General features: G+C 45.2%; 1 protein-coding gene and 1 long non-coding RNA gene across 2 annotated transcripts in view; both read right to left on the bottom strand.

Annotated features, from left to right (window-relative positions):
• Positions 1 to 1247: 1247 nt before the first annotated feature.
• On the bottom strand, positions 1248 to 2885 carry LOC137902862 (uncharacterized). The gene is made up of 4 exons (XR_011105752.1): positions 2812 to 2885; positions 2422 to 2497; positions 1489 to 1592; positions 1248 to 1383 (listed from the first exon to the last, which is right to left on the bottom strand). It is a non-coding gene; the product is annotated as an uncharacterized lncRNA (long non-coding RNA).
• A 1587-nt stretch (positions 2886 to 4472) lies between these two features.
• The window catches only part of itpr3 (inositol 1,4,5-trisphosphate receptor, type 3), a 29986-nt gene continuing 6565 nt past the window's right edge, over positions 4473 to 27893 (bottom strand). The window contains exons 9-59 of the mRNA XM_068746285.1: positions 27674 to 27835; positions 26837 to 26979; positions 26281 to 26380; positions 25915 to 26075; positions 25243 to 25384; positions 25010 to 25174; positions 24383 to 24555; positions 24163 to 24282; positions 23807 to 23888; positions 23248 to 23363; positions 22927 to 23178; positions 22563 to 22707; positions 22342 to 22486; positions 21537 to 21751; positions 21342 to 21462; positions 21169 to 21223; positions 20921 to 21086; positions 20370 to 20548; positions 17889 to 17952; positions 15683 to 15802; positions 15274 to 15396; positions 14813 to 15013; positions 14624 to 14739; positions 14358 to 14493; positions 14089 to 14214; positions 13884 to 14009; positions 13527 to 13647; positions 13245 to 13426; positions 13014 to 13162; positions 12808 to 12916; positions 12441 to 12534; positions 12193 to 12368; positions 11918 to 12113; positions 11651 to 11757; positions 11341 to 11541; positions 11123 to 11233; positions 10953 to 11048; positions 10742 to 10843; positions 10563 to 10646; positions 10364 to 10474; positions 9696 to 9888; positions 9479 to 9598; positions 9178 to 9353; positions 8925 to 9089; positions 8659 to 8831; positions 8467 to 8570; positions 8190 to 8308; positions 7897 to 8062; positions 7013 to 7173; positions 6783 to 6944; positions 4473 to 6164 (exon numbers count right to left, since the gene is read on the bottom strand). Of these exons, the coding sequence (XP_068602386.1) occupies positions 6048 to 6164; positions 6783 to 6944; positions 7013 to 7173; positions 7897 to 8062; positions 8190 to 8308; positions 8467 to 8570; positions 8659 to 8831; positions 8925 to 9089; positions 9178 to 9353; positions 9479 to 9598; positions 9696 to 9888; positions 10364 to 10474; positions 10563 to 10646; positions 10742 to 10843; positions 10953 to 11048; positions 11123 to 11233; positions 11341 to 11541; positions 11651 to 11757; positions 11918 to 12113; positions 12193 to 12368; positions 12441 to 12534; positions 12808 to 12916; positions 13014 to 13162; positions 13245 to 13426; positions 13527 to 13647; positions 13884 to 14009; positions 14089 to 14214; positions 14358 to 14493; positions 14624 to 14739; positions 14813 to 15013; positions 15274 to 15396; positions 15683 to 15802; positions 17889 to 17952; positions 20370 to 20548; positions 20921 to 21086; positions 21169 to 21223; positions 21342 to 21462; positions 21537 to 21751; positions 22342 to 22486; positions 22563 to 22707; positions 22927 to 23178; positions 23248 to 23363; positions 23807 to 23888; positions 24163 to 24282; positions 24383 to 24555; positions 25010 to 25174; positions 25243 to 25384; positions 25915 to 26075; positions 26281 to 26380; positions 26837 to 26979; positions 27674 to 27835 (7149 nt within the window). The 3' untranslated portion in view covers positions 4473 to 6047. The remainder of the gene's footprint in view (positions 6165 to 6782; positions 6945 to 7012; positions 7174 to 7896; positions 8063 to 8189; positions 8309 to 8466; positions 8571 to 8658; positions 8832 to 8924; positions 9090 to 9177; positions 9354 to 9478; positions 9599 to 9695; positions 9889 to 10363; positions 10475 to 10562; positions 10647 to 10741; positions 10844 to 10952; positions 11049 to 11122; positions 11234 to 11340; positions 11542 to 11650; positions 11758 to 11917; positions 12114 to 12192; positions 12369 to 12440; positions 12535 to 12807; positions 12917 to 13013; positions 13163 to 13244; positions 13427 to 13526; positions 13648 to 13883; positions 14010 to 14088; positions 14215 to 14357; positions 14494 to 14623; positions 14740 to 14812; positions 15014 to 15273; positions 15397 to 15682; positions 15803 to 17888; positions 17953 to 20369; positions 20549 to 20920; positions 21087 to 21168; positions 21224 to 21341; positions 21463 to 21536; positions 21752 to 22341; positions 22487 to 22562; positions 22708 to 22926; positions 23179 to 23247; positions 23364 to 23806; positions 23889 to 24162; positions 24283 to 24382; positions 24556 to 25009; positions 25175 to 25242; positions 25385 to 25914; positions 26076 to 26280; positions 26381 to 26836; positions 26980 to 27673; positions 27836 to 27893) is intronic.

Raw genomic sequence — 27893 nt, forward strand, 5'->3', positions numbered from 1 at the left:
CTGCTGCAGAATGAATGGATGACTGAGAATTCAAACTTTGCTCCTGGTGAAGTGGTTGTGAGTTAATCCAGGATGATGACGTCATAATGTGAAACTCAACTTCATCTGAAATGTAAACAGTTATTATTCCTATAATATTCTTATATTTTCTTCATTTATTTTGCCTCTAAGTATTGTTTTATTTATTATAATGTAAATCATTTTTTTTTTTAATCGGGCTGTCAAGTGTTTAAATCTTGTTTGAGTCGTTTTCACTCAGCAAGTTAATGTAGCAATGAACGGGAACATTTGATTGGCTCATATGTTTAATGTCACATGGCACACATTCAGTCTCCATTCCAGTTTTGTTTTCACTATTCTGTAAACCAGTTCAACCAGTTTCATCTCTCCAGTGGGCTCCACTCAGCAGGAGGATCTCTGGGTCCTCTGGGCTTCTGAACACGACAATTAAAGCCTGAAATACACACAAATCCATTGTGGACTCACTAACAGTGCAATATTGGGGGGGGGGGGGGGGCTGGTGATGACATCGTCGTTGGAGTGGACGAACACTGTCTTTTTAAACTCCCTCAGTTTTTACTCCACATCCATCATGTTGACATTAAAACGCGGTAAAATCTGTCCTGTTGCTAGCAATGCTAATCTGGAAGCTAAGAGACGTACACTTCCTGCTTCGGGAGAAGCAACAGGACATCCAACCAATGACCTCATCAGCTCTCATTTTAACTTGGAGCAGATGGAGGAAAGCAGACAGCAGCAGGTTTCTTGCCCTATAATGGTCACATGTTTAACCTTATCCAATCAGATTCTAGATCTCCCTGTTTAGCAGCTTCCTGGGATGCTGATGGTGTGTTCACTTTAACAGCACCACCTACAGGTTCTGGTTCTGGTGCTACTTTAGGAGCTTTCGCGCCATCTGCTCAAACTGATGCTGATTGGCTGATTAAACCTCCAATCAGATTATTCCTCTGCTCTGGTTCAAGATGTCCACTTAGCCCGGTAATCTCTTGTTGATCTCTTAGACTAGCTGAGTAGGTGTACTGACCGATACCCCCAGGTTCACACTGGTTGTCTGTGAGTGATGAAGACAAATCCTCATAGTCATCATCTTCTGGTTCAGCTGAAGGAAGGAAGACGCATGTTTAATTTTACTCCCTTCATCATCCCTACATCCTCTCCTTTCGTCATCATCCCTTCTTACTTGGCATTAGAGGAAATTCTCCATAATTGTCAGGCTTCCTTAGCCCCTCCTCTAGCTTGTCATTGGATGATGCTGCGCTGTCATAGATGGGTCCATCTGCGCGTTCAGTTCGGGGTCTGACTGAGCTGTAGATGGGAATTCCAGCAGGATCGTTGTCATAGTGATGAGATGAGGATGGAGTCCTGCACGTTAATGATATATGGAAGTAAAACATGAATCAAGCAAGTCAACATGTTCTATTCTGCCTAATGTGAACAGCTGAGGTGGAGCCTCATGTGTTTCTCTACCTGTTGGATATGGGCGTGGCTACATGGCAGTCGATGGGAACCATTGAAGTTGGGCGGGGACGTTTTGGCCTGGCAACCACAGCATATGTGTCACTCATGTCATTCTGAAGAAAGGGAGAAATTATATAAAAAAAATTGCTAAACTAGTGCTAACAGACGTAAACACGATGACTCCCCCTAAAATGTCTGACTGTGTTTGTTATTTGTGTGGAGATTAACAAGTTGCTAATTAGTAGCATAACAGAACCAATGAATAATTATGCTAAGCTTTGCTAAACAGACTGGTTCAAGCTCTCCTTCTTTTACTGAACATTTATTTGATCACAAACTGAAAAATGACACACTTCTTCTTTGTTACACCTCCCCAGGAAGTCCCTGCTTCCACTTCCTGTTCTGGCCGTGTGACTGCTGTCGGCATGGCGACCATGATGGTAACCAGCGTTACCTAATAAGGCTAACTCAACTCATTTTCATGTACAGTATCTCCTTCCGTCCTCTTTTGTCTTTTGTTTTCTCTCTTCACATTTACCTGACTTTTCTTCTTTCCATGTTTCCTCCCATCCTGTCTGTAGATTTTCTCTCCTTTCCTATTACGTCCTCTTTTGCTGCATCTCCTTCAGTTTTTCTGATTTCCCATCATATCTCACCTCCTCCTCCTTTTTTGTTTGTCTACTTATTCGTTCTTTAACAGAGTAGTCTCTCTGTTTTCACCTCCCACTTCTCCTTGCTCCCATTTCCTTGTTGTCTATTTCTTTCCTTTACTCCTCCAAATATTTTTTTCCACTTCTCTCTAATCCTCTGTCATTTCTCCTATTTCCCTGCCTTCATCTCCTCCTGTCAGCCATTTCTCTCCTCCCCACAGCTCCATTTCCATGGTAACATATGGGGATGGGTGGGATGTGAAAGGAGGGTGAGAAAGCGTTAATTTAACACCTTGGGGTGAAGCGTCTTGTCAGGCAGATACCTCTCGGAGACGGAAGCAGGTGTTCTCGTGTTCTTCTCTGGTTTCCTGAGCGCGTGATCAAACAGGAAGCAGATTAGTTCTCTTTATCGAGGGTTTTCCCAGCATTTTGTATTCAAGGAAATCTCAAAAGGTTTGGGCTCAATTAATTAATTGATTAGCTAACATGGATTTAAATATTTTGTAGACACTATAATTGATGTTAGCCTGCTGGAGCTGATATTATATTAGCATGTTGGAGATGCTAACATTGATATTAGCTTTCTGGAGAAGCATCTTAGAACATTAGTCAGTATGTTTCTTTCTTTATGACTGAATCGTATGTAATGACACAAGATATGATCATAATAAAATGAACCTACCTGTCAGGTTTTGTCCTCTATTATTCTAAAACTGTGACCATGGAACACTCCTGTCTGTCTCATGCCGAATTCACAAACAGGAAGTCAGCCTCAGGACTGTTTCCTCTTGCTGCAGCTTCACTCTGTCTATTTCCTCAAGAACCGACAACAACATTCTGATTTAGTCAACACTTGAAACAACATTTTTCTGGTTGTATTACCTCATACAGGTCGGCGTAGAGCTCGTTCAATCGCCGTAAAGATGAACTCATACTGATCCTGAACAGAAGAAAGCATGAAGCAGAACACAACCTATGTTTGTAAATGACAGAATGATGATGTCACCAGCTGTGGGACTGTTGAAGGAACTATGACGCTAACTAAATTAACATTAGCTTCTATGAAGCTAACATCGATACAACCCTATTGAAGAAAACAATGATGGTTAGCCTGAGCTGAACGACTCAGCCACTTATCAACTTTGAGGTTCTATTCCAGCTGGCTACGGGCGAGAGGCGGGGCACGCCTCAGGTGTGTCGCCACCACATCGCAGGAAGGTTAGTCCAAAACTCCCAAAGGACAAGTACGTTAACTAGTTGAGAAGCCTGCTGACAATAGGTGCTAGCCTTTTGGAGAAAATAACATAAATACTGGACTCTTGGAGAAGCTAATAGATTCTAGCCTGCTGGGGAAGCTAATATAGATGCTAGCCTTTTGGTAAAGCTAATGTAGATGTTAGTTTGTTGGAGCCATTTACATTTATGCTCTACATTAAATACTTCAAAGGATACAACAGACGCTGTTTGTATGTCGAATTAAATAATCAAAACCTCTTTTGCCTGGTTCCTTTTGAAACTATACTGCCCCCTGTGGTTGTGTTGATGTTGACATAAAGAATGCATGGAAGGAGGGAGGCGGTGACAGGCAGGTGGGTCAATGAGTTCATTTTGCATTGCTTGTAGCTTTAATTAGATCTGTTCCGTGATGAAACATGAAATTAAAACATGGCATGATGGCACGAGAGTGATTTTGTGGCCATGTGCTGTGTTATTACGTTACCTTGGTAACCACCAGGTCATAGATGAAGTCGAGAGCACAGATTACTCCGGTCCTCCCACAACCCGCACTGTGACTCACACACACACACACACACACAGACGAACAGATGTAACACGCATGCTAACTGTGCTATCGCTAGCAGGTGTTACCTGCTGCATATTTACGGCCTCCTGCTGCGGCGCTGCCATATGTGTGCTATGGGCTGTTGAATGTTAATGACCAGCTGACCTGTGATACTGATACTGAATCAGTGATCGGCTGAGCTGGAGGAAGAGATAAAACAGGTGCTCAGTGGTCCAGAAGATATTGATCCTGACGAGTTCCTTAAACTCCCCTGATTGCCATGTTGCTACCAACATGGCAATCAATACTCACTCAGCATCACATCTGGTTCAATGCCGATGAAGGGGTGGGTATTAATCTGAAATGTTATGAAATCAGGTACCTGTATATAAAGGGAGGGGGATGTGGCTTTGCATGTCAGCAGTAGTTTAAGCATGTGGGAAGCCTGCCAGTTATTGATAATTAAGGTATGACAGAGAGGGATGCTAATATTAGTATTAAACAGGTGTACATTGGTCTGATGAACACTTTTAAAACTCCAAACTGCCAAAATACCCAAAGTTTTTTTTATTGTTATTGTTGGACATTGTATTTTTTTTAAACTCTTATTCTTGCTGACAGTTGAATTATAATCTAGTGTGTAAAACAAACTCTCCTTTTAAATAAACCACCAATAAATCATAAAAAAACACAGAATAAATCACATGAAAACGGGTTTACCCAGATCTACTGTAAAAAAAAACAAACACAACTGGGATCAACTTTACAACCACACAATAATAATAATAATAATAAGACTGAAATATTTATGGGGTGGGGAACACTGATTGGACAGACTTAACCAACGTATGATGACAACATTAAATAATCACCTGATCAGTATTTTTAAAAGTAAGTCAATACGCAGTATTCACAGTACCAGAAACAACAGGAGGTTAAAAATGTTTTACTGTCCGGCCATCTGTCTCAAAGTCTGCAGCACTGGACCAGTGTTCAGCATTACGTTTTATTACATTATTTGGCGGGTTTATCTAATATTTGGTGGGTTTATTAGATTTTATTTACCGGTTTTATCAATGTTTTGCTGGTCTATAAAGTTGTTTTATTAGATTATTTAATGGTAGTTTACATTTATCAATGATTTACAGGATTATTCTTTGTTTTTCCTGTTTCATGCAATTTTTAAAAATGAGTTTTGTATTTTCTTTCCCATAATTGTTTTACAGTTTTACTCATTTATTCAGCATTTATAAAATAATTTTTATTAGTTTATGCAGTGTTTCTTTTAGTTTTTTCAACTAGAATTTGTTGATTTATTCAGTTTGTATTTGTTTCTAAAAATATAAAAATGCAATATTTTTAAAATAATTTATCCAATATTTATGACTTTTTTTACTGCTTTATCAAATGAGTTTACTGGTTTATTCAGTGTTTTATTCAGTGTTTTTCCTTGTTCAAGCGTTGTTACTGGTCTATCTATTCTATTACTGGTGTATTCAGTGTTTTATTGTTTGCTCTGGGAACGGGAGACGATTGTGGAAAGCTCAACTGTCAGTAAAAAAACCTCCTGACTGAATGAATCCAGAAACAAGCTCAGCTAACGTTAGCGGCAGCAACATTGTGGACAGTATAGACTTTAATTTTGAGTAAACAATGTCATAAACTAAATAAAGTTACTAATATTTTTATTCTGTAAAATCTATCTTCTGGTTAAGAGACTTTCTCTTCTTTTAACCAGAAGCTAACCAGGAAGTCGTTAAATGGCGGGAACTGAGCGTCCACTGGTATTTTTGTTTGGTTCGACGACCGAGTTGATTACATCACAACTCAACCATGTCAGATCGGAAGCCTCAGTGGTTTGTGAACGTCGCCCAGCTGCGACATGTAGTTTCTGCTCAACACCTCAGCTAGCACACAAAGCTAATGTTAGCAAAAGTAACATTTTGTCTGCTATATTGTTCGTTTTCAACCCATTCTGGTCAAACACGAGATAAAGTTCAAAACAAAAAAAACATTTGTTTTTTTACAGTAGTGATGTGTGGATCGGTCGGACAATAAACACTAAAACCTTCTAGTGAACATTTCACGTGTGTTCTATCGTTTTCTTCAGGAGTCCACTGGTTAGCCGTCCTCATTTACGTCTTGTAGATCTGGTGGTTTCCTCCAGCTGCACTGGGGGGCAACGAAGCGCTGGCTCCCGCCTGGACCTCAACAAATCCCATCCTCTGCTTCCGCTTCCTTTGCTCGGTCATCTAAGGAAACACGGAAGGTACAAATGATGCGTTCTCATTTATGATGCAAAACTGTCTCAATAGAGCTACAGCGGGAACTCGTTTTTCTTTTAATGTTTCATGAACAGCCACAGTAAAAGGTAATAAAAAGGAACACTTTCAGATTAAAACCCCTCTCAAGTTCAGTGCTTTTATTTTGAAAAAAATAAAAAAATATGTTTCTTTACTCTATTTTCTATTTTTGGTAGATATGTGTTATATGTATGTTGGGGATACGGTTTATTGAGTAGTGGAGAAGGGGTAGGTTTAAATAAGCTAATGCTTCATCCTATTCCTTTTCGGACATGCTGCGTTCATATTATGATTATTGTTTTGACTTTGTTATTGTTATTTTGACTTATCATTGTTTTCGGTTTGTTTTTTTGACTTTGTTAATAGCATGTTCGAAATAAAGCATTCAAATCAAATCAAAATCAAACACATACACTTGGGCTTGTGGCTATGAGGTCATCATTGGGAAGATTTAATCTCCTAACTTTATGGATTACGTCCACAACGACTGGACAGAAACATGATGACATCACCATCTGATCTAGGAAACATCTGTGTCTGTGTGTGTGTGTGTGTGTGTGTAAATACCTGCTCCTTCAGCTCCGTCAGCTGACAGGTCAGTGTCATCACCACCTTCATCGTCGATGCCAGTTTGTCCTGGAGCATCCTCATCTCGTTCTGCTCTCCGTCGCCATCGGTTACCACCAGAGACATTGCCTGCATCCGTGGGAACCAGTCCAGGTTGTTGTTCTGAAACAGGAGAGGCGTTAGCTGCGTGCCGTTGGACCCGGGTTCGTTGCCGTGTGCAGGTTTTGTACCTTGATCATGTGGGCGACGTAGCTCTCAGGTCCGGTGTAATCCGTCTTGTTCTTCTCGCGCACCAGAACGATGAAGTACAAGTAGTTCCAGATGTTGTGTTCCAGTTTGATGTGCTCCTCAAACGACACCGTCTTGTTGTCAAACTTGTCTCTCTCCAGACCTGCAACAACGCACCAAATTCAACCATCACAAAAAAACACCTGGATGATCCTGAAGGCGATTTTCAGCACTGGACAGCTCCATATGTAGCCGGCTACCTATGGAGCTTTTTGTATCCAGACAGTTATCCGGATCGCTCTCAAAATGTTATCTAATTTAGACTAAGACCCATCATTTTGTTCCCCCCATCAAGATCCATCCAGCAGTTTTTCCATAATCCTGCTAACAAACAAACAAACACCGTTAAAAACGGAACCTCCTTTGTGGAGAGATATTATAGAAAGTGTCCAAAAACAAAATATTTTTGTTGTGAAAATGTATCCCGATTTCAACTGGATCAAAGACAGAACAAATCTGTTGAAATGCTTTGATGTGGAATCGACTCAGTTACAAGACGACGCTAGACGTTAGAAATCTCTGTCTCTAATTTTAAATACACAGTAGGCCCAAACTCAAGTGTACCCCCAGTTTTTAATCCGATACAGATTAAATTCAAGTGATCCAGAATCCAGAATCTCTTCTGGATCATCACCAAAATGCAATCATCCGTCCCTGGTAACATTCCCAACATTTCCTGAAACACTTCATCAAGACCCGTCCGTAACTTTTTGCGTTATGTCTGGGTCAACAGTCAGATAACAAAAACCTCCTCAGCCAATCGAAAAACTGTCCTCAAACGGATTAACGTAACGGACCGAGCTGAAACTAGGGATGAATTCATCACCACAGATGAAACACGTGGTCTTCAGGATCTCCTCCTTTTTCTGCTTCTCGCTCCTCAGGTCGGCGAACGTGTCGATGATGACGCCAAAGATCAGGTTGAGGACGATGATGATGACGATGAAGTAGAACAACAGGTCGTAGATCACACGGGCAGGAAACAGCGGCTCCTAGACACACACGCACGCACGCACACACACACACTGAATGAATCCGCATCTTGCCTTGCGCTACGAACGTGCTAACATGCTAACAGCACCGTCTATTATGGGATGGATATAAAAACGTTGTGCTTACGTTCTTGGACGGTTTGCGGAGAACGTCTCCGACCCCGCCTCCGTTTCTGAGTCCATGATTCAACACGGTAACGATGCACATCAGCAGAGTGTCACACGCTCGCTCCGAGTTCAACTCGTCTGAAACACACGCACGCACACACACACACACACACACACACACACACACAGGTCAGTGCGTGTGTGCTTTCGGGGATGATTACTTTCTGTTTGTCAGAAACTGGTTAAAAGACATCCCCTTCATCCGTTCACCTGGCGCTCGCTACACGGACGCTTACCCTCCTGTTCGGCGACGCCGCTGGCCTCGGCGGTGCAGCTGACGCCGTCTGTGGAACAGGACTTGAGGAAATCCTGAGCTGCTTCGTTCTGCTGCGGACCTGAACTCAACCACAGGTTGGATAGTTTGTTCCTGATTAAATCTGGTGATCAAAGTCAAAGTCAAAGGAGCTTTACCTGCAGCGATCTGCGGCAGCAGGTCGACCTCCATGATGAAGTCCTCCTTCAGGCAGAGGAAGCCGACAATGGAGAAGAGGTAGACGAGGATGAGGGCGAGCAGCGCCGTCAGCAGGATGGAGCGGCCGTTCCGAGTGACGCTCTTAATGACGTTGAACAGAGTCTCCTCCCGGTAGATCAGGTCAAACAGCTGCAGGCGGAGCAAGAGGAGGAGAAGAACAGCTGAGGAAGAGGGTGGACCCTGTGGCCGGCTCCTCCCAGTTGGCAGGGGGGAGGGGCTTACCAGGAAGCTGTAGAAGAGCTCGTGGACGAACAGTCCCAGGGTGGAGGTCAGGACGTAGGCCAGGTGGTACAGGAACTCCATGTCCATCACCATGGCCTTGTAGCCCATGATGAACGTCCCGTTGTTCCCCACGAAGCTCACCACGAACACCACCTTATTGATCAGCTGCAGGAACACACAGCAGGTAACCGCCGACACACACACACACACACACACACACACACACCCACACACACACACAGCTGCTACGTACGTTGAGCGATCCCAGCAGGATGAGCGTGTTGCCGATTCCCAGATGGTAGATGGATCTGAGGATGAGCGCCAGCGTCAGAGGCTGGAGGCCGTAACGCCGGGAGAGCAGGCCCAAGACGGAGAGCCCGGTCAGAACCCAGAAGAGCATCAGCAGCAGGGAGTCATCGATGGCGCCCTCTGGGGGGGACAGAACGGGAGGTAATATTTGTAGTATTACCACACCTGTGCAGGTGGTTGACTGATGAACTTTCATTGTAAATGAATATGGATGGATGGTAGTAGTTCTAGTAGTACTGCAGTACCTTGTCCAGAGTTATATGGGTAGAAGAAGGCGATGATGAGGTTGATGAAGACGGCCATGTTGAAGGACAGGGTTCCCCACAGCGACATCCTCCTGGAGAACCAGTACAGCACCGGCATGCCTGGTATGAATACGAGTACAAACACGCCATCACAAGTACTGAAGCGATGTCATCAGGATACACCCAAGACACCAAAAATACTCAGTCGTGTACTCACTCCTCAGCTTCTTCTGCCACTCCATTTCTCCATGAAGGAAGGAGCTTTGTTGGAAGAATTGTGTGACCTTTGACCCCTGCTCATCCTGCTCCGTGGTGTTGAACACTCGGATCTTTGATTCGTCGGTCAGGAACTCACAGATGGGATGGACAGGAAACACGATCTGCTCCATGCTGCGGTCCTCACGGACGATCTGCGCCAGCACAGAAGAAGAAAGTGGTCAAAGATGCCTGCAGTAAAAGTACCCGGTAATAGTACCCTGTAATAGAACTCTTAATAGTACCCTGTAATAGTACCTGTATTAGAACTCTTAATAGTACCCAGTCAAAGTACCCTCTAGTAGTACCCAGTCAAAGTACCCTCTAGTAGTACCTGGTAATAGTACCCCATATTAGTACCCTTTAATAGTACCCTATCGTAGTACCTGGTAATAGTACCCTATAATAGTACCCAGTATTAGTAATCTAAAATATTATCAGGCAATAGTACTCGTTAATAGTATCCAGTAGTAGTACACTTTAGTAGTATGCTATAATAGTACCCAGTAATAGAATAGAATAAATATTTTACCATCTGAATTGGTTTTGTCCCCGTCTCTCTGTGTACTGGTGTACTGCCGGAAGTAGTCGACACGTACATTAGGAGTGTAGTATCATCGGTAGTAGTACCTCTATCTGTGAGGTCATCTGTTCGTAGTACTCCAGTGGGTCCTGCTCCTCTTCACCAGCTGGAGCTGTGGACTTCAACATCTGGGACAGAGGACGGTTGTTCAGGTTCAGCTGCGGACACAAAAACCCCAGCAGGTAAGTACTGCAGTACTACTATTGCAGTACTACCATTCCTACGATAGACAGATGGATAGATCACCATGGAGGAAATTCCCTCCTCCGCTTCTTTATGTTTATTCTGAGTTTTCAGCATGTTCTGCAGACTCTTGTTGTGTCTCGCCAGCTGCAAACAAACATTGATGAGAATGAGACGTCCCTCAGCCAATAGAGGAGCCCACACTGATCCTGGCAGCCAATGAGGAGCTAGCATTTGGTCACCTGCTGGCCCAGGATGTAGATGTTGTGTCCCACGTCACGAGGAGAAACTTCCAAACCTTCGCAATCGGTGTCCTGCTGGTAGGCCTTGTTTATCACCTCCACCTGTACGCAGCACGCACGCGCGCACACACACACACACACACACACACACACACACATTTATAAAAGACTCCTTTAAATCTTCTATCGGTGGTAAAGAACCGGTCCTGACCAGCTCTCGCGGCCGCAGGTTGAAGAGGATCCTCTCAGCGTTTTCGCTGTCATGCCGACTTTCCATCAGGGCCAACAGCAGCTTGGAGGCGTTGTCCTGGCAACCAGACACAGAACAATCGATCAACAACCAGACAGACAGACAGGCAGCCAGGCAGACAGACAGGACACCTTAAGCTGCAGCACCATGTCCATCCGGTAGCGACACAGAGGGCTGATGTCGTTCAGGATCAGCGCCGTGATGATGTCGATGCCGTTGGACTCGTGGGTCACGATGCAGGTCTGAAACGCAGACACACACACACACACACACACACACACAACCTGAACCCGAGGTTCTCCCTGCGCCTCCACCCGGGGGGGAGCGACATCCCGAGACATCGGCCCACCTGGTTCTCCTGGCAGGGGCCCTGGCAGTACTCGGTGAGGGTCTCCAGGGTCTGCGTGATCAGGTGGACGTTTAATTCGTTGATGTAGAGCCCCAGCAGGCCCAGACCTCCGGTGGTGCTTCCACACATGATATCCAGGAACTGGAGCGTCTCACACACCAGGTTGTAGTTGGTCTTGTTGTTCTGGCGGCGCAGGAAGTTCTGAAATCGCAAGCAATTCCAAAAAAAAAAAAAAACGGTCACGTTACATCCAAGGACTTCTTTACACTATGTGTGGTTACCACGGTGACAATCCTGAGCAACGACTGACCTGCAGGTCATGGTTGTGGTTCTCACAGAGCAGCTGGAGGAACCTCAGGATGGGCTTCATGATGGTAACGGACGGCCCCATCTCCATCTCCACCTCCCTCTGCTCCTCTGCCGGCTGGACGGACAAGGTGGAGGCGCATGGAAGGGGGGCAATGGACGGGCCCGGGACCAGTAGGGGGTGACCGCCGGGGCCAGCGAGCACCAACGTGGAGCCGCCTTCACAAAGACACCCCCCCCCCCTCTGGTGAGACATTTCAGGTGGACCGACGCTGCGATGATGTCATCAGGAACCGCCGAGACTCACCCCCCTCCAGCTCCTTCTCGTTGGCCTTGTGCGTCATCTCGCCGACGCTCACCGACACCGTGGCCTTGATGTCCGTCTGCGCCTCTTTCATCCGGTCATGAAGAACCTTGAAGAACTTCTCTGATTTGTTGTCGCCCACCATCAGCTTGTAGAAAGAGTTCTGGAGCAGAACGACAGGACGTTTACATAAGGTGAAAGGGGGGGGGCGGAGCTTCTACCGGGATCACGTTTTTTCGAACCTGTATCTCGGTGTTCCCGCCCTCCAGCAGGCAGATGGCCAGCTGGATGCTCTCCTCAAAGATCTTGCCGTTCTTGGAGCTCATCACCAGATCGGTGAACAGCTTCGTTCCTCCTTCTTTGTCCAGTCGACACTGAACCGAGGCCACCGCCGCCCAGTCCCGCTCCTGCTCCCCGCCTAATCCACAAACGCCTCATTATGAGAGTTTTTTTTTTTTCTTCGGTTTATCATGAAGTGATGAAGGCCTACCTGGAACTCCGAGTTCTGCCAAGTCGTTCTTCAGGTTGTTCTTCTTATTTGGAAACAGATAATTCTGCAGCAGAACCTTCCGCAGCGAGATTCCCTGAAACGGCAAGAAGCGGCATCAACGCCATGTCGCGTTGACCAACCCATCAGATGGTGCCACGCCCACTTTAACTATCTTAACTAACCCTTGAGAGCCCAAGTTGGGAAGCAATTTAGCAAAAACTATTCTGTTTTCACTCTGCGGCTGTGGAATAAGAGTGATGTCGTCGCCGGTTGTTGTTTCAGTGGATTAATGTTACTCCCTTTACAGCGACGCTACTCTGACATCACTAATTCAATCTGACCGCAGTGAACGTCCGCGTTCACGCACCTTGTCGTCAAACTCCAGCGTCCTGATCAGCATCTCCTGCAGAATCCTCAGAACTTTGATGCAAAGCTTCTCCTCCGTCGACATCAAGTCCTTGGTGTGCTGAATCAGCCTAAGCAGGCGCGCGCACACGCACACACACACACACACACACGTGAGGCCTGCCATTCTTCTTCACGTCTTCAGGTTTGGACTGAACCTGATCCTACTTGGAGATGAAGCCTCCGGACTCGCAGCGCTGCCGGGCGTCGGTTCCCTCCAGGAACAGGAGCTCCGGCTGGTGGAGGACGTCCACCAGAACCGACAGCTCGGCGTTGACCAGCGGCTTCAGGCGCTCCTCCAGGGTGTTGATGATGTCCTGAGGAGCAGGACAGAATGAACCGGTCCAGAACTCCGATGACTGGATACTGATTACGTTAACACCGATGCGGTTTCTGCACCTGGAGTTTCTCGATGATGTTCTTGTAGTCCCAGGGGTTGCCGGGAGCGATGGCTCTGGAGGAGCGCAAGGACGACTTGTAGTTTGGGTTGGAGCGGGACAGAGAGTTGAGAGCGGACGTGGACAACATGGAGCTGATCTGAGCCTCCAGGTCCAGAGGGATAGCGATGGAGCGACTCTTAGCTAGAGCAGGAAGAACAAACGTCTGGTTCGATGAGCTGCAGCTGCTCCACCAGGTCTATCGCTGGGACACTGCCGCGACCATTAAAACAGGAAGCGCTACCTGTCATGGCGAGCGTCTTGATGCAGGTCTCCACCTGTCCTCGGTGCTGCTGCTGCAGCCAGGGGCAGTCCAGCAGCCGGACCGACGACTGGAGCAGCTGAGTCATGATGGTGTGATGGGTCTGAAACACAGAAGGTAAATAAATGTCCCACGGGTCGTCCGTCCGGCGCCACACAGGCCTGAAAAGCAAACATGGAAACGGACTTGAAAAAATAATTTAATGTTTGGCTCTACAGCGCCCCCTGGAAATATCATGTGCATCATGCCAGGACCTCCACCCAACAGGACGCCTGTGCTCGTCTGTGTTGATGACGTCACGACTCCTCGCATCGCCTCATTGGCCGCTTCCGCACTGACCTGCAGAGAAGTGCTGTTCTCAGAGAAAGGCGAGCTGAAGAAGGCGTTGATGGTGTCAAAGACCACGCTGATGATGTATTTCTCCAAGATGGGGTCAGACAGACGTTTGTCTCGTTTGTTACAAACCTGCAGAGGAAAGAAAATCCCATGACGCACATCTGAGCGCGGCGCTACCACTAACCGCCTCTAGAGCGGGCGCCGTTACCCTCGCCATGTCCACGGTGAAGTCTTCAAAAAGCTTCCAGATGTGGTTTGACGTGTAGATTTCCTTCATCTCCACCTCCGTGTCGACATAACAGTGATTCACGAAGTTCACGTAGGCGACCTTCACCTGCGGGCGGACAGGAGGGCGTCGTCACAGAGACACGCCACAGCAGGACAGGAAGACACGTCCGTCAACAAGAACGACCTGAGTAACGCCCGCGTTACCGCTGCACACCGGCGTTCAATAGTAATAACAACAATAATAACAACCTCAGTGATGCAGTCCTCGTGCGTCACCACTCGGATCACGTCCTCTAGAGGCAGCAGCGAGGTGCATTTGATCTCCGTGTAAACGTTCTTCCCCTCGGCGCAGGCGGCTAACAACTCCACCAGAGAGATGTGATACCTGCACAGGTGACAGGAGGTGTTCCTCGCTCTTTGTCTGTGTCCACGCAGGTATTCGATTCACATCCAGAGGTAGCGACATCATTGTGGGAATGGGACAGGGCTGGAAAACTGTCCGTCGCCATGGTTACCTGAGCGGGTTGCCCTCGCTGACCCCCTCCCTGCTCTCTGCCATCAGATTCAGCATCACGTTGAAGGAGGTCTTGTCGTTGTAGAAGACGACCACGTCCTCGCCTGCGTTGGTCAGCTGCACGGAGACAGCAGGATTACGTCAACACGCCAACACGCAGCCGGTATGAACTGCGTGTCCTCGTTCTCACCTCTGTCATGATCATGTCCTGACACTTCTTGACGTATTTGCCCTCGGCCTTGATGATGGTGTGCAGGAAGTTGAGGTACTGAACGTGGCGGCCGTGTGTGGCCAGACAGTGGATGAAGTGCTGCAGGACGCTCTCGGAGATCTCACTGCACAGCTGGTAGTTGTTGTTGAAGATGTACTGAACCGTCTCCGCCTCCAACAGCTACAGGCGGAGGTCAAAGGTCAAACTGGAACCATCACGCACTTCTTCTGATCAATTTCGTAGTCAAAATACAATCCTGATGAAAAATAACTTTTTTCATCATTTTTTCTGTTTTTAAATGTTAAACTACGTCTGATACTTAAACTACATCCGATATTAAAACTACATCCGATACTTAAACTACATGGGCGTCTTCAGACATTTTTATTCTGCTGCCTCTGTAACAAAATAAATAGAGGATAATAAAAACGTCTTGATACCCCGGGGTTGAGGAAGAGATTGAGGTTCTTGTGCAGCAGACTCTGGTTCTCTTGGTTCCCCATACAGAACTTCTGGAGGAAGAGATGAGTGTATCTGATGATCTCCAGCATCTTCACATCATTCTGCAAACAGAGAGGAAGAGGACAGGATGAAGGAGTCTGTTCTCATCACAGACAAAAGAAGACAGAATAACCGAATCATCCGTCGTTCTAAAGACCCACATCTACTCAATGAACCAACCAATGGAGGCCACTCCCGTTTGTGAATGTAGATAACATCAGCATTGCACAGGTAAACCAGGCGCAATGCAACAATCCTGCCTCGAATGACCAAGGGGGAGGGGCTTTAGACAGGCTCTGCCCATTGGATGAGCTGAGATGCTTTTACTTTGGCGGTTAGAAGTCTCACCTTGTCATAGGACACCTGCAACAGATCCAGCATGACTTTATGAGCTCCCATGTTCTTCAGCAACCTCTGCTGCTTCTTCCAGACTCCGGTGCTGCACATCTTATTCAACCGTTCCAGGATCTGGAGAAGAGGAGGGCGAGCAAAAGGAGAAAGAGGAAAGGAACACATGGAAAATCGTCAAAACGCAAGCTCACGATGAATAAAGCTGAAACTGGAAGAAGGTCTGAAATCATTTCTGGTTTGAAGAAGGCCAAATATGCTTGGAAACGAAGTTCAGCATCAGACCATCTCATCTAGAGTGGGAACGCATCAGGATCCCTCTGGAGGAAATGGACACGTTTTCCAGGAAGAGGAACCTCTGGAGAACCTGATATCCCGGCATACCGAAAGGATGGATGGATGTAGTTATGTTTGTCCGGCCGGCCGGCCGTAGGCGGGATAACTCAAAACGTTCTGGACGGATCTGGATGAAATTGGTAGGAAATGTTGGGAATATTACCAGGGACAGATGATTACATTTTTGTGATGATCCAGAAGAGATCCTGGATTCTGGATTAATTTGAGATTTTTTTGTTACACTTACAGTCAATGGAGCATCAAAATCTGTTCATCAATATCTCGGTTGATTATTGCCCAATGTTTATGGAATGACACAGGCCTGTAGGGTGTGGCTTTATATCTCACCACCGAATTTCATCTTGATCGGATCCAGAATGACGTTAATATAAATAATATAACATTTTAACATTGAAAACTCCATTTATGGATTCAAAGATCTGTTATAAATACACATAAACTCAGATTCACTTTTACTTTTCATGTAAAGATAAAGATACCAAGAACAATCTAGAACCCTTTGGTGATGATCCGGTCGTGGACGGTGTAGGAGCGGAATGAGATGCTCGGCGGAGGTCTGCGCTCTGAGGGCTTCTCTGAGTTTTAATGTTATTGGTGTTGGTTCTATTAGCAGGACTGGCTCACAGTGGTCCTGTAGACTTTCTAATTATGTATCATTCGCAATTCATAATATATTATACATTTTGTGATACTTTAAGTTTTGCAAGACGGATGTAAAACCTTATTGTTACGATGCAAACAATGTCATGCTGCTAATGAGAACACTATCGGTGCGACGAACACAGAAAGGCTGCACGGCATGGAAAAGTCTTCGGCCGCTGCACTCCTCTCCCTCGGATCATTCCACCAAAGCGTCTAACAATTAAGGGTCAGTATTTCGGATTAGTATTTAAAATATTTTGTAATATTATAGAAACAGAGGACAATTGTAGCCTATATTATACTATTACTACAACAAAGGACGTGAAAAGGACTGAACGGTCCGTCTTTAAGAGGTCAAAGAGAACCTGCATAAAGAGAACAATAAATGACTGTAGCCTCAGTGAAGCGACACTCAACCGAATGACCTGAACGCACCTCGGCCACTAACGTTTCAAACTGGAAAATGTCCCCCCGACTCTCATCATTAGCGTTCATGTTTGTTAGTGTTGTCGAGGAAGACAACACTAACAAACAACAACACTTTAAAAGATTATTTTTACGATTGTGGAACATTTCTGAGATAAAACCTTCTCAATCATGGATAAAGTCTACAATGATGTCTGAGAACAAAGAATATCCCCAAATTCAGTGAAGAAAAATCATAAAATAAGCAGGATTTTTTTTTTTTTTTTATGATGATCATCTTTAGGGATCTGATAAAGCTTTGGAGAAATGTCATTGAATTCCATCTGAAGTTCGTTTTAGGTGTCGCACGCAGTCGGATGTGAATCCATCTGGTGATCCAGATTGCTGATCTTTTTCGGACTCAGCAACAAATCCATCAGATGAAAGAAAAAGCAAATGGCTGATTTAGCTTCATGACTCAAATGAGAAGTGTAGGTCATGATTTTATTGATTAGTAGCCGGCAAGAGCGGAAAAAATGATTAAACACACCAACAACGCTTTTCCTGCCCGTGGAGGCATTTCAGAATGATCTCTGCTTTATTTTTGCTCTTTATTCGGATCTGTGATTTTGGAAGAGCAATGAAAAACCCCCCATTGGTGAAGAAACCAAAGCAAGAGCACTGCCTATCAATTAAACACCTCACAGCCCCGCCCACACTGATTGATTGACAGGAGGATTTAGAAAAATAGACCACAGCACAGAATGATACCCCCAGCATCCAAAACAAAAGAGAACCTCACCTCTTTAACTCTCTGGTAGTTCTCATTGGCATTCTCCTTCTCCTTCTTTGGCGTTGTGTCCTCTGTTGCCCCCTACAGGACGTGGAGGGTAAAACAGCATTTGCACAGGATGCAGAGAGTAAGACAGCCTACGCCCTACGGAGTGTCCTCTGGTTATGTTATACCCTTGAATTACAAGCTGAACTATTGCATTAAGGTATTGTGTGTGTGTGTGTTATGGTGAAGCAACGTGAAGTAAAATGCATGTCTGGGCAATTTTATAAATGCAGAAGAAACCCAAGTGGATTCCAGGAGACGCAAATTTGGTTGGGTGAAGGAAATACCTTGTTACTAGCCTGTGTTTGCGGTCAAGGCAGATGAAAATTTTCATCGTGTTGTGAACAAACCATTATGATGATAAATATTGAACTGGACATTAATGTAATGCCAAGAAGTCCATGTGGAGCCCAAAAAAACAACAAACCTAACCCTAAGCTAAGCTAAGGAATATGAAGACGCTCTTCCCAACATTACTTCCACCAGTGGTCCGCTGGCTGACTGCTTTTTTTAACGATTGTCTCGGCTTGACAGTGTGTTTGTTTGACAATGGTGACATGTTATAAAGACATTTTCACAGTAGACAGCATCAATAACCAGACAGAGAGAGAGAGAAAGAGAGAGAGAGAAAGCCTTGACCCAGGACCAGGGAGTTCCACCTCAAACACCAGCAAGCCCCCAACCAAAGTTCAGTACAGTAAGTTTAAACCAGAACACAAATCAGTATTAAAATGACCTCCACACCCTGGGGTGGTCATGTTTTCACACGTCAGTTTGTTGGTCTGTTTGTTAGTAGGATTATAGATCCGTCCACTCACATCCAATAAGGTTTGACGGCCGAGCCAAGGAGAACCCTTCTGAATCTGAAAAATGGCCCAAACACTGGTTTTCATTTCTCAGCAGCGGAAGGCTTCAGAGACGAAGCAGCTGATCAGAGGAATTAAAAAAAAAACGACTGATTGTTGCTTCGGAAGCTTTTTGTGTTGGTTCACAAAAATGCCTTCTTCTCTTTGATTCAGGACACAACAGGGAACATGTGCAAGCCGGAAACAGGGATACCTGCTGCTAGCTGCTATGCTACTAGCTTACCATCCCACCTTAGACCCAAAGCACACTCACTGGTGGAGGGGTTTGAAGAGGCAGAATAAAACACAGGTGAACTCGGTTCTATGCAGATTCCGAGAAGCTATTTCAGAAGGCAAGGACGATGCCAGGAGCAGCCTTATTCCGATTGGCTATGATATTTCTCATGGAGAAGAAGAAATACTTTTTAATGACGGGCTACATGAGAAATATCACATTCAGGCTGAGCCAATCAGATGTCGAGTAGGAAAATTCATAATATCAACGTGGTGGAGGGTGTGGCTTCCTGAATCCCCTCCAGGAAATGTGTGAGCAAAATAGTGGCGCTTGTTGTTTGAAGAAGTGGATAAGAGTTAATTTGTTAGTGGACATCAATCAGCCAGAGAGACAAGACCACACCCATTAGTTCTGAAAAATAATGGAAAATTATTACAACAATCATGAACAGATTTCACTTCGCCGAATGAAAACAAAGCTATATGCTGATGACTCTGCCCTTTTCCTTCCTTCCTTCCTTGCAGGGATCAACTTTACCTTTTTAAAATTATTTTTCTGTATCTACTTTTTACTGTTTGGAAGCAGAGCGAGAAACAATCATTAACATATCAGGTTATCAGCAGGTTTTGGAAAATGATTCTGTTGCACAGAATCCTAAAACATTTAAGCCTTCATAACGGTGTGAAAACAAAAGGATGATATCGTCTTAGCCGAGACTATAATAAAAGTGACAGGAATGTAAAGCACATAAGATAAAGACAAGTAATTTATGGAATTTTACAGGTGTCTATTTGCACCTTAAACTCTGATCCAGTTACTTAGAATTTTGAAGCTGACTGAAAAAAATCAGAATATTACCATTGTCAATTTTTAATTGAACCTTTATTTAATCAGGTAAGTTAATTGAGAACTACGTTAATTCTCATTTTCAATAATGACCTGGACATGTTTCTGGTGGTGGGAGGAAGCCGGAGAACCCGGCGATAACCCACGCAGACATGCAGGAGAACATATAAACTCCTCACAGAAAGGCCCCAAGCTGGATTTGAACCTGTGACCTTCTTGCTGTGTGCTGCCCAACAGAGAGATCACGAACGACATTCCCATCAGATTGTCAAGCATTAAGTACAATGAGGAGGCCAAAAGCGGCTCTTTAAATATGCTGAAGCCACAAAGAAGATGATTGACTCCAGGAATGCAAGTTCAACCAATGAGGGTTCACAGACTAGGAATTTTTGTCGGTGCAACATGTAACATAAGGTAACGACAATAATAAAATGTAAATTACAGCGCTAAGCTATAGGGCATGCCGTAATATACAATAAGTTAAAAAAGCATATGAATACAAAATATGAAAACAATCATGCTCTTGTCGTCACCTCTGTTTTCTCCTTCTTTTCTTTTTTGTCCTTTTTCCCTTCTCCGCTTGAGCCCTTCTTCTCCACCCATAGCTCAGATTTCTCCACCAAAGTTCGGAGGCGATCCAGATCCGCCTTGATCAGCTTGTAGTTCTCCACGTCCTGACCCGAGATCAGCAGCTGGACCTGAAGTCCAACAGAGAAGCATGTCTATGTCAGATCCAGCACACGTCAGAGTCTGGAGATCCAGAATGCTTAATTTTATAGGATTAAATTCCCTACTGTGAGATAATCAATCATTATAATCCAGACTGATCTGAGATCAGATTGGCGCTGCACCTGATTCAGTTAGGGGACATATGTATCTTCTAAAATTCCTGATCTAGATCCTGTAAAGTAGTAAAATGTAGTTTTTCTCGAATAAATATCAGACTAATAATGTTTCCAATGTGATCCAGATCCTCGCGGCAGGTTTTCATGGTTCAGGGGTCACACGATGAGGATCAGCCCATCGCATGGCCTTCTGTAGTTACTGAGCTTCATCTTTTGTGTGTGCACCTGTTTGAAGGTGTGCAGCATTTCCTGCCTCTGGCTGAAGTGTCTGGAGAGCAGCTGCAGAGCTCCAGAAACCAGAGGGGGGTAGTCATGCATGATGAGGTGGACCAACACCCGCAGGAACATACGACCTCCTTCATCGTCAACCTCGAGGACACTGTTCCCCTTCCTGTCCTCACACAGCGATGCACATGTTTATGAATGAATATGAACATTCCGTTTCTCTCATGTTGGAACCCACAGATACATACCCCACTCCAAACATTGCTTCTGCCTGCTCTCCAATGTGCTGCAGGTTGATGGTGGCTGAGGAGGGACAAACACACGGGCTAATAAACAACATGAGACCTGAACCAAACAAACAAACAAACAAACAGCCACCTAGCCAACGAACCAATCGGCCAACCAACCGGGGTCTGCCTACCTTCATGCTCCATATTCGTGGTGGCATCAGCATCAGCCATGGGATAAACATCCACAAACTCCTTCTTAAATACGGACAGCAGGAACGAGAGGCGGTAGTCGAGACGAACGTTCAGGATGAACTGATGGACAGCAGAGAATGACAAAGTAAAAAAAAATATACAGAGGACTTACAGAGTGTATCTGGATTACTTACCTGTAAGATCTCCAGTATCTTCAGTTTGGTGTCCATTACTGTCAGATCCATCTTTTCAATGCTGTCTTTAACGCCTCTGGGCCCATCAAGCGCAAGTGCAGTCCCCAGCCCCACCCCTCTGGCGACTAAACCTCCAAATAAGGATGGCTTCCTGTTGAGAACCATAGTGGACATCATCTGACCCATCCCGTGTATGGAGCGTTTCACGTTCTTCCCTGCAGAAAGGCAAGAAAGTAGAAACAGCTGACTTAGAAAACACAGTCAGTCTGACTCGTAAACACGATCCACATGGACAAAGAAGACACAAATAACACCTTCAGGTATCAGGATCAGCTGTAAACTGCTATTGGGCAGTTGATCTACGCTCTGCTTTCATGACTTCTGCAATCCTTTCTCAGGCAGCACGACATCACTCAAAATCAGTTTGCGTGACTGATTTGTTTTATATGGAGATGACACACACTTCATAATATAGTTTATTCAAGAGACCCATCCATTTCCTCAACTGCTAATCCCGCGCACGGTCCCGAGGAGTGATCCCAGCAGACAATGGGAAAAGCGCAGGGTAGGAAAGACAAACAGATGCAACACCATCAACCAACGGGAAGATGACAGCTAAAGGCAAGCGTGTCATAACAAATGTCCCAAAGAGCATAAAACATTGATGGATGAGATACACCGATTCAAAACTACAAGCAGACGCTGCAGGGGTGAATTAAATGAATTCTTCCTGGAGTGGCAAAGACTTCAAAAGGTCAGACAAGTATAAAACTAGATTATTATCTAGAAAAAAAAAAAACAGTACCTGATCCATCATCATTGAATAAGACCCCGGTGTATGCAATGTTGGGTCTACAGTCAATGATACCCAGCAGGGTTCTGGTGAGTCTGAGCAGCTCAAAGAAACTGTAGAACCCGAAGTAGATCAAATGGCGGGCCAAACTCACCACCTGGAGAAGGAGTATCAAAGACGGTCACAGGGGAACAGAGGAGCAACAACTGATGGAGGAAGGGGAAGGGACAAACCTCATATGTCAGTTTGTTTTTCTCCTCATTGTGGAACGGCAGCTCGTCGTTCAGGACGTTGTTGAGATACTCCTCCATGAACGCCATCGTGTTGGAGAAACGGTTCTTTTTGTTGTCCCGGCTGTCGTCCATGTTGGAATCATAACTGATCACATAACAGAGAAGAAAAAAAAAAAAGAGTGATCTTTGGGAGCGTGTACTCCAAGTTCTCCAAGTGAGGAACTATCAACAATCACGTTTCCTAAAGATCTTCATGCACTGGATCGATGATGTCCACGTTAGACAAAAATAAAAACTACACTCGAGAACAAGGAAAAGACCAACCAACCAAAACATGGTGATGCTGTCTAAAAAATGTACTAACTCCTTGATGGTGATAGAGGTGGGGATCTCAGTCCAGAGGCGGGCAAACTTGACAGGCGTGACCAGCTCCTGTGGGTCTCGGTCGACATGGGCGTGAAGCATGAGGCGACAGAAGGAGGCCCGGAGATCAAAGGGTAGCGTCTCATCCATCATGCATAAGAAGATGAGCTCCACATCCAACTGCTTGGAGATTTCGTCGATGGCCAGATACTGACGGTCCAGGCACATTCTGGCAAACAGCTTCAGCTGGTACCTGAGAGTGTGCACAAGCAGGTTAAGCTTTGAAGTCGTTGCCGTGCACCTCCCGACCGCGTTTGTGTACCGGTAGTAGGTGAGGACGTTCTCATCATGCGCGTTTCCTTGTCTCGCCTCCTGAGCCAGTTGTCTGATGCCCTTCTCCTGCTTCTCAAAAGTCTTGTCCGTCCACACAAGCCACACCTACAAGAATAAATAACCAACGAGTTCAACCCAAATAGAGAAACAGGACATTCCATAACACTTGTGCTAATGGTCGTGCTACCAGACAACAGAAAGACGAAACAAACACAGGTGAGACAACAAAACGCCCAACTGTAATCCCACCAGACAACAACAACAACGTCCTCCACTCCACCGCTGTCTGGTTAAAATGACACACATTAAAATCTCTAATATTTGTCTGAATATCCTGTCATTATGTCCACATCATGCAGCCTATTCTTTTTGGGCATCACCTCAACACCCAGAACTACAACGTCACTCTGCGGTCAAACACGTCGTCACTGGTGAGATTCGGCAGAGACCTGGCAGAACTACATAGTCCGACGTTTTCTCCGGACCGTTTTGTTCAGACTGTTCAGGCCTGATATCTGTTCCCATCCTGTTCCAGCCCTTCTACCTACCTCATCCTCTTCTGCATAGTCATCCAAGGCCAAGTATTCTCCCTGTCCGCCACCAGGGGTCGTCTCTTTGGGGACGCGCCGTCTGAATGTCGTGAAAAAGAACAATTTAAAGCACAACTCATGTTGAGAAAACTGTCCTTCAGAATAAAAGCATTATTATTCTGACAGTCCCTGGAACCAGCCTCATTCAAAACACGTACAGCTTACTTTATAGTTTGATCGTTTCCACTTGTTGTTTATATTGTTAATAATTAAAGAATGCAAATCACAAAACAAAACAAAAACAGCAGACGTTTAAAATGTCCTTGAGCTGAAAGTCAGAGGTCATTCCTCTGCCTGGCCCCTCCCCTTCTCACTCTGTCTTGATGAGGATATCCTGGTTTTTGGCATCCAGCACACATTTACAGATGAGCTCCTGAGTGACGGGTATGGCCACGTTGTTGGACACACACAGGTCCGACAGGTAGTCCAGAAACCTGTCCGACCGCAAACGCAAACACAGGATGATGCAGAAACAAACAAACAAACAAACTGACCCTCCTCTCTTCCCTGCCCCCTCCCTCTGCCAGAATGTACCTGGGCTCTCGGTTCTTACGAACCAGGCTGACGAAGGTCTCCACCTCAGTCTTGGTGATGTGTTTCTCCAGCAGTTTGCGGTTGTTGTGCAGCAGGGCAGTGATGGTGTCCTCAGCCAGGATGTCATAACCGATTTGACTCTGCATCACGCCAAACTGCTTCGCAATATGTTCCTGGAGACGGGAAGAGGATCACATCGAGCCGGAATTATATATTATATGGGTAACACGGGCAAAAACGTTTTAACCTTCCAAGGACATTGTTTGTTCTACAGAAAAGTAGACAATCTTATCATCAGCGTAAAGGTTTTAAAATTAATTTGACGAGTTCTTACAAAGTTCATTTAAGGATATCCAAAAGAGGGAACTGTCCAGAACAAGCAAGCTAATGATGGGTTAATATCGGTGGGTTTACCACATAGTACACGCTGCTAGTTTTTTTTTATCACCTCTAGCAGGAAACTCAGGATTTATCAAGAGGTCCTCAGATTTGTCACTGCATGAACCTGGACTGTAACTAACCAAAGGAAGTTGAGCATATCTTAAACGAACTTGCGCCCTGGACTTCAGACCTGGGCTTTGGATCAGTTCTTTAAAGTCCACAGGCAGCAGACATCTTCATGGTCACCTGGTTCTTGCGGTAGTCCTCCTGGGAATGCCGCAGCACTCTGTAGCAGAGTCGGAACATGTACTGGTAGGGAGAGTTCTTCTGGTCCGCCAGCTCCTCCAGGTGGAGCAGAGGACCCTCCCCTCCACCGCGGTCCTTGAATGGAGCCTTCAGGATACCAAAGATCTAAACACACAGCAGACATCAGAGAGCAGAACTTCCATCACTGCACGTGGTCAGATTTTGGATCATACCTGTTTGAGGATGTTCTGCTCTCTCATCAGTTTCTGTCGCTCTCTATTGGCTTTGCTCATGGCCACATCCAGGACCAGCTGGCCACTGTTGATGACATCAGCCACAAAGAAAACCACATCCTCCAGCAGCTTGATGGCGAACCTGACCAGGAAAATAAGATGGACGTTAACTCCTTCCTCCATGTTGGCTCATATCCTTCTTTCAATCTGTGAACTATTCAGAACAGGTTTGGTCTACGAATTTGTGCCCCTGAGCTGCACTTAAAATAATCCACCACATCAGCGCTACTGTTCATATTATGGTCTGGAGAAATATCAGATTACACGCGTGTGATGCTTGTCATTATGATTTTAAAATTACTTTTCACAATAGTTCCAACAATCCTGTGCTCTCACACACCAAGATCAATCCATCGGTAACCACTCATTGTAGGTGAAGCCTATCCCGGCAGAGGGGCGGAGCCCACCCTGGACAAGTCACCAGTTCATTTCTACTGCAGGTGTCTGGCGGGTGCCGGGATCTCAGGTGTTTCTGAACCGAATGGTTCTACCCACAAGTACACAAACAGCAAACTAGTTCACGCTCTCTCTCTCTCTCTCTCTCACACACACACACACACACACACACACACACACACACACACACACACACACACACTCTCTCTCTCGTACCGCCGGTCGTTGGGGCTGATGAAGCCCTGGCTGAACTGGTCCACCACAGTGCTCAGCATGGCACTGGCATCGTTGGCAAAGTCCAGATCTCTGATCTCCATCACGGGAACAGAGACGATTGCGAACGCCTCCTTATCCTCTTTTGTGGGACACGTTCCCAACTGCAGGAGGAGGTGCGTTAGAACACTGTTCATGCAAAACTCCAGCTCAAAAACAACCATTTAGTGATTCTTGTTTAACGGACAATTAAGATTTAAAACATCACGCAAACAATTACGCCACTGGCGTAACTGGTTATGTGACATTCCCAGTTGGGAGCTTCTCTCGGTCTTTTGCTGATGGTAGATCGGCTGCACTGGGACTCACCATGAGTCTGATGGGCCTTTCCTCGTCTACGTCGATGGGGACATTGGTGCTCTGGATCCAGGTGTTGGTGCACAGATGTCTCAGTCGTACGTAGGAGTTTCTGGAAGGCAAACCTTCTCTGTCATTTCATTTAAATCAACCTGCTGCCCTGTGGGTCTATTATAGTTCTCTATAGTCCTTTATGTATAGATATACAACATATAATGACAGAGATACAGAGAAAAATAAAGATATTCACAAATATATAGATATAGATAGGCACACTTGCTTTATTCTTCAATATTTATTTGAAGATTCATTTTATTAATTCTAATCGCAAGATGTATGAAATGAACAATTGGGTTGGCCCCTGTTCGACCCTGCAAGACTAGTTCACTGTATGAACCTGGACTGAGAAGAACAAGTGGGTTGGCCTAGGCCTGCTGGATCGCCTAGAACACTCCACCTAATGGAATTAATCTCCATTTACTCTTTATATTGTAAAACGTTTGGTTGGACATTCTCTTTAGTCTTTTATTTTGAAACAGGAAGTAACATAATCTGCATATTTTCCTACCGTGGCACAAATGAGTCAGTCTTCTGCAGCGTGGTCGGGTCAAGTTCAAACAACGAGGCAATGTCATTCCCATGAGCCACCGCCACCAGCTTGTACTTGATCCTCTCGCCATGAGAACGCTTGTTGCTATGGCTACCGTCCATCTGCAATGAGGTCAGAGATAAAAGGTTGAACAAACTTTACGTTTAACACTGGGTATTGCGCCGGTATATCCTCCAATCTCAGTGGGGAGGGAGTTAAAAGGTGACTCACCGAGGACGATGTCTCTGCAATGTCTCCTTTATAACTCGGATTCTCCTGAAAAACAACAAATATCGTCCCGTGTCAGGAAACAAAGCTCACGAAAGCCGCTTTTCATCAGCTTTAACACAGCTGCTACTTTGCAGACATGCCTGAAATGCCACTGAACCTCTTCAGCTCACTATTTTAGGTGACACTATTTGGTCATTTATTTGTTGAAAAGCCCTTATTTTATGTAAGATACCAAAAAATATATATAATATATATATATATATAAATATTTATTTCATTATTTATATAATAAATATTAAATATAATAAATATTTATTTCGAAATCAAACAACCAGGTTGTGAAAATAAGACCCAGGTTCCAGTAAATTAGAATAATCCTGTAAATAGATACCTTTAAATTTAACATTTAATTTCATTCGCATTTGATGATGTCCTAGAATAGAACTCTGTGGATCTCCATCGATCCATGACCAACCAGTCTACAGGTCCTTTTACTCCGCCTGTTTATCTGGACCCCTAACTAAACGGGCTCTTCCCTGATCCACATCGCAGCCTTTGTTCATGGTGGATGGAGAACATGGGAACATGGCATGACCTCCTCGGATTCATTGGTTTACAGTTCTTCCCCCTGGTGATGTCATGGTTACTGACCTCAGCAGCCAGGTAGTTGCCGGTGGCCAGGTGTTTGAAGCGGTAAAGGCTGTTCCAGTGTCCCGCCCCCCCACGGCAAGGGTCATGATGGACAACCTGATGAAGCAATCGGCACGTAGTTTGCTACCACTTCAACCTGTGCGTGTGCGTGTGC

This window comes from Brachionichthys hirsutus, chromosome 2, assembly GCF_040956055.1.
Source record: "Brachionichthys hirsutus isolate HB-005 chromosome 2, CSIRO-AGI_Bhir_v1, whole genome shotgun sequence".
Lineage (NCBI taxonomy): Eukaryota > Metazoa > Chordata > Actinopteri > Lophiiformes > Brachionichthyidae > Brachionichthys > Brachionichthys hirsutus.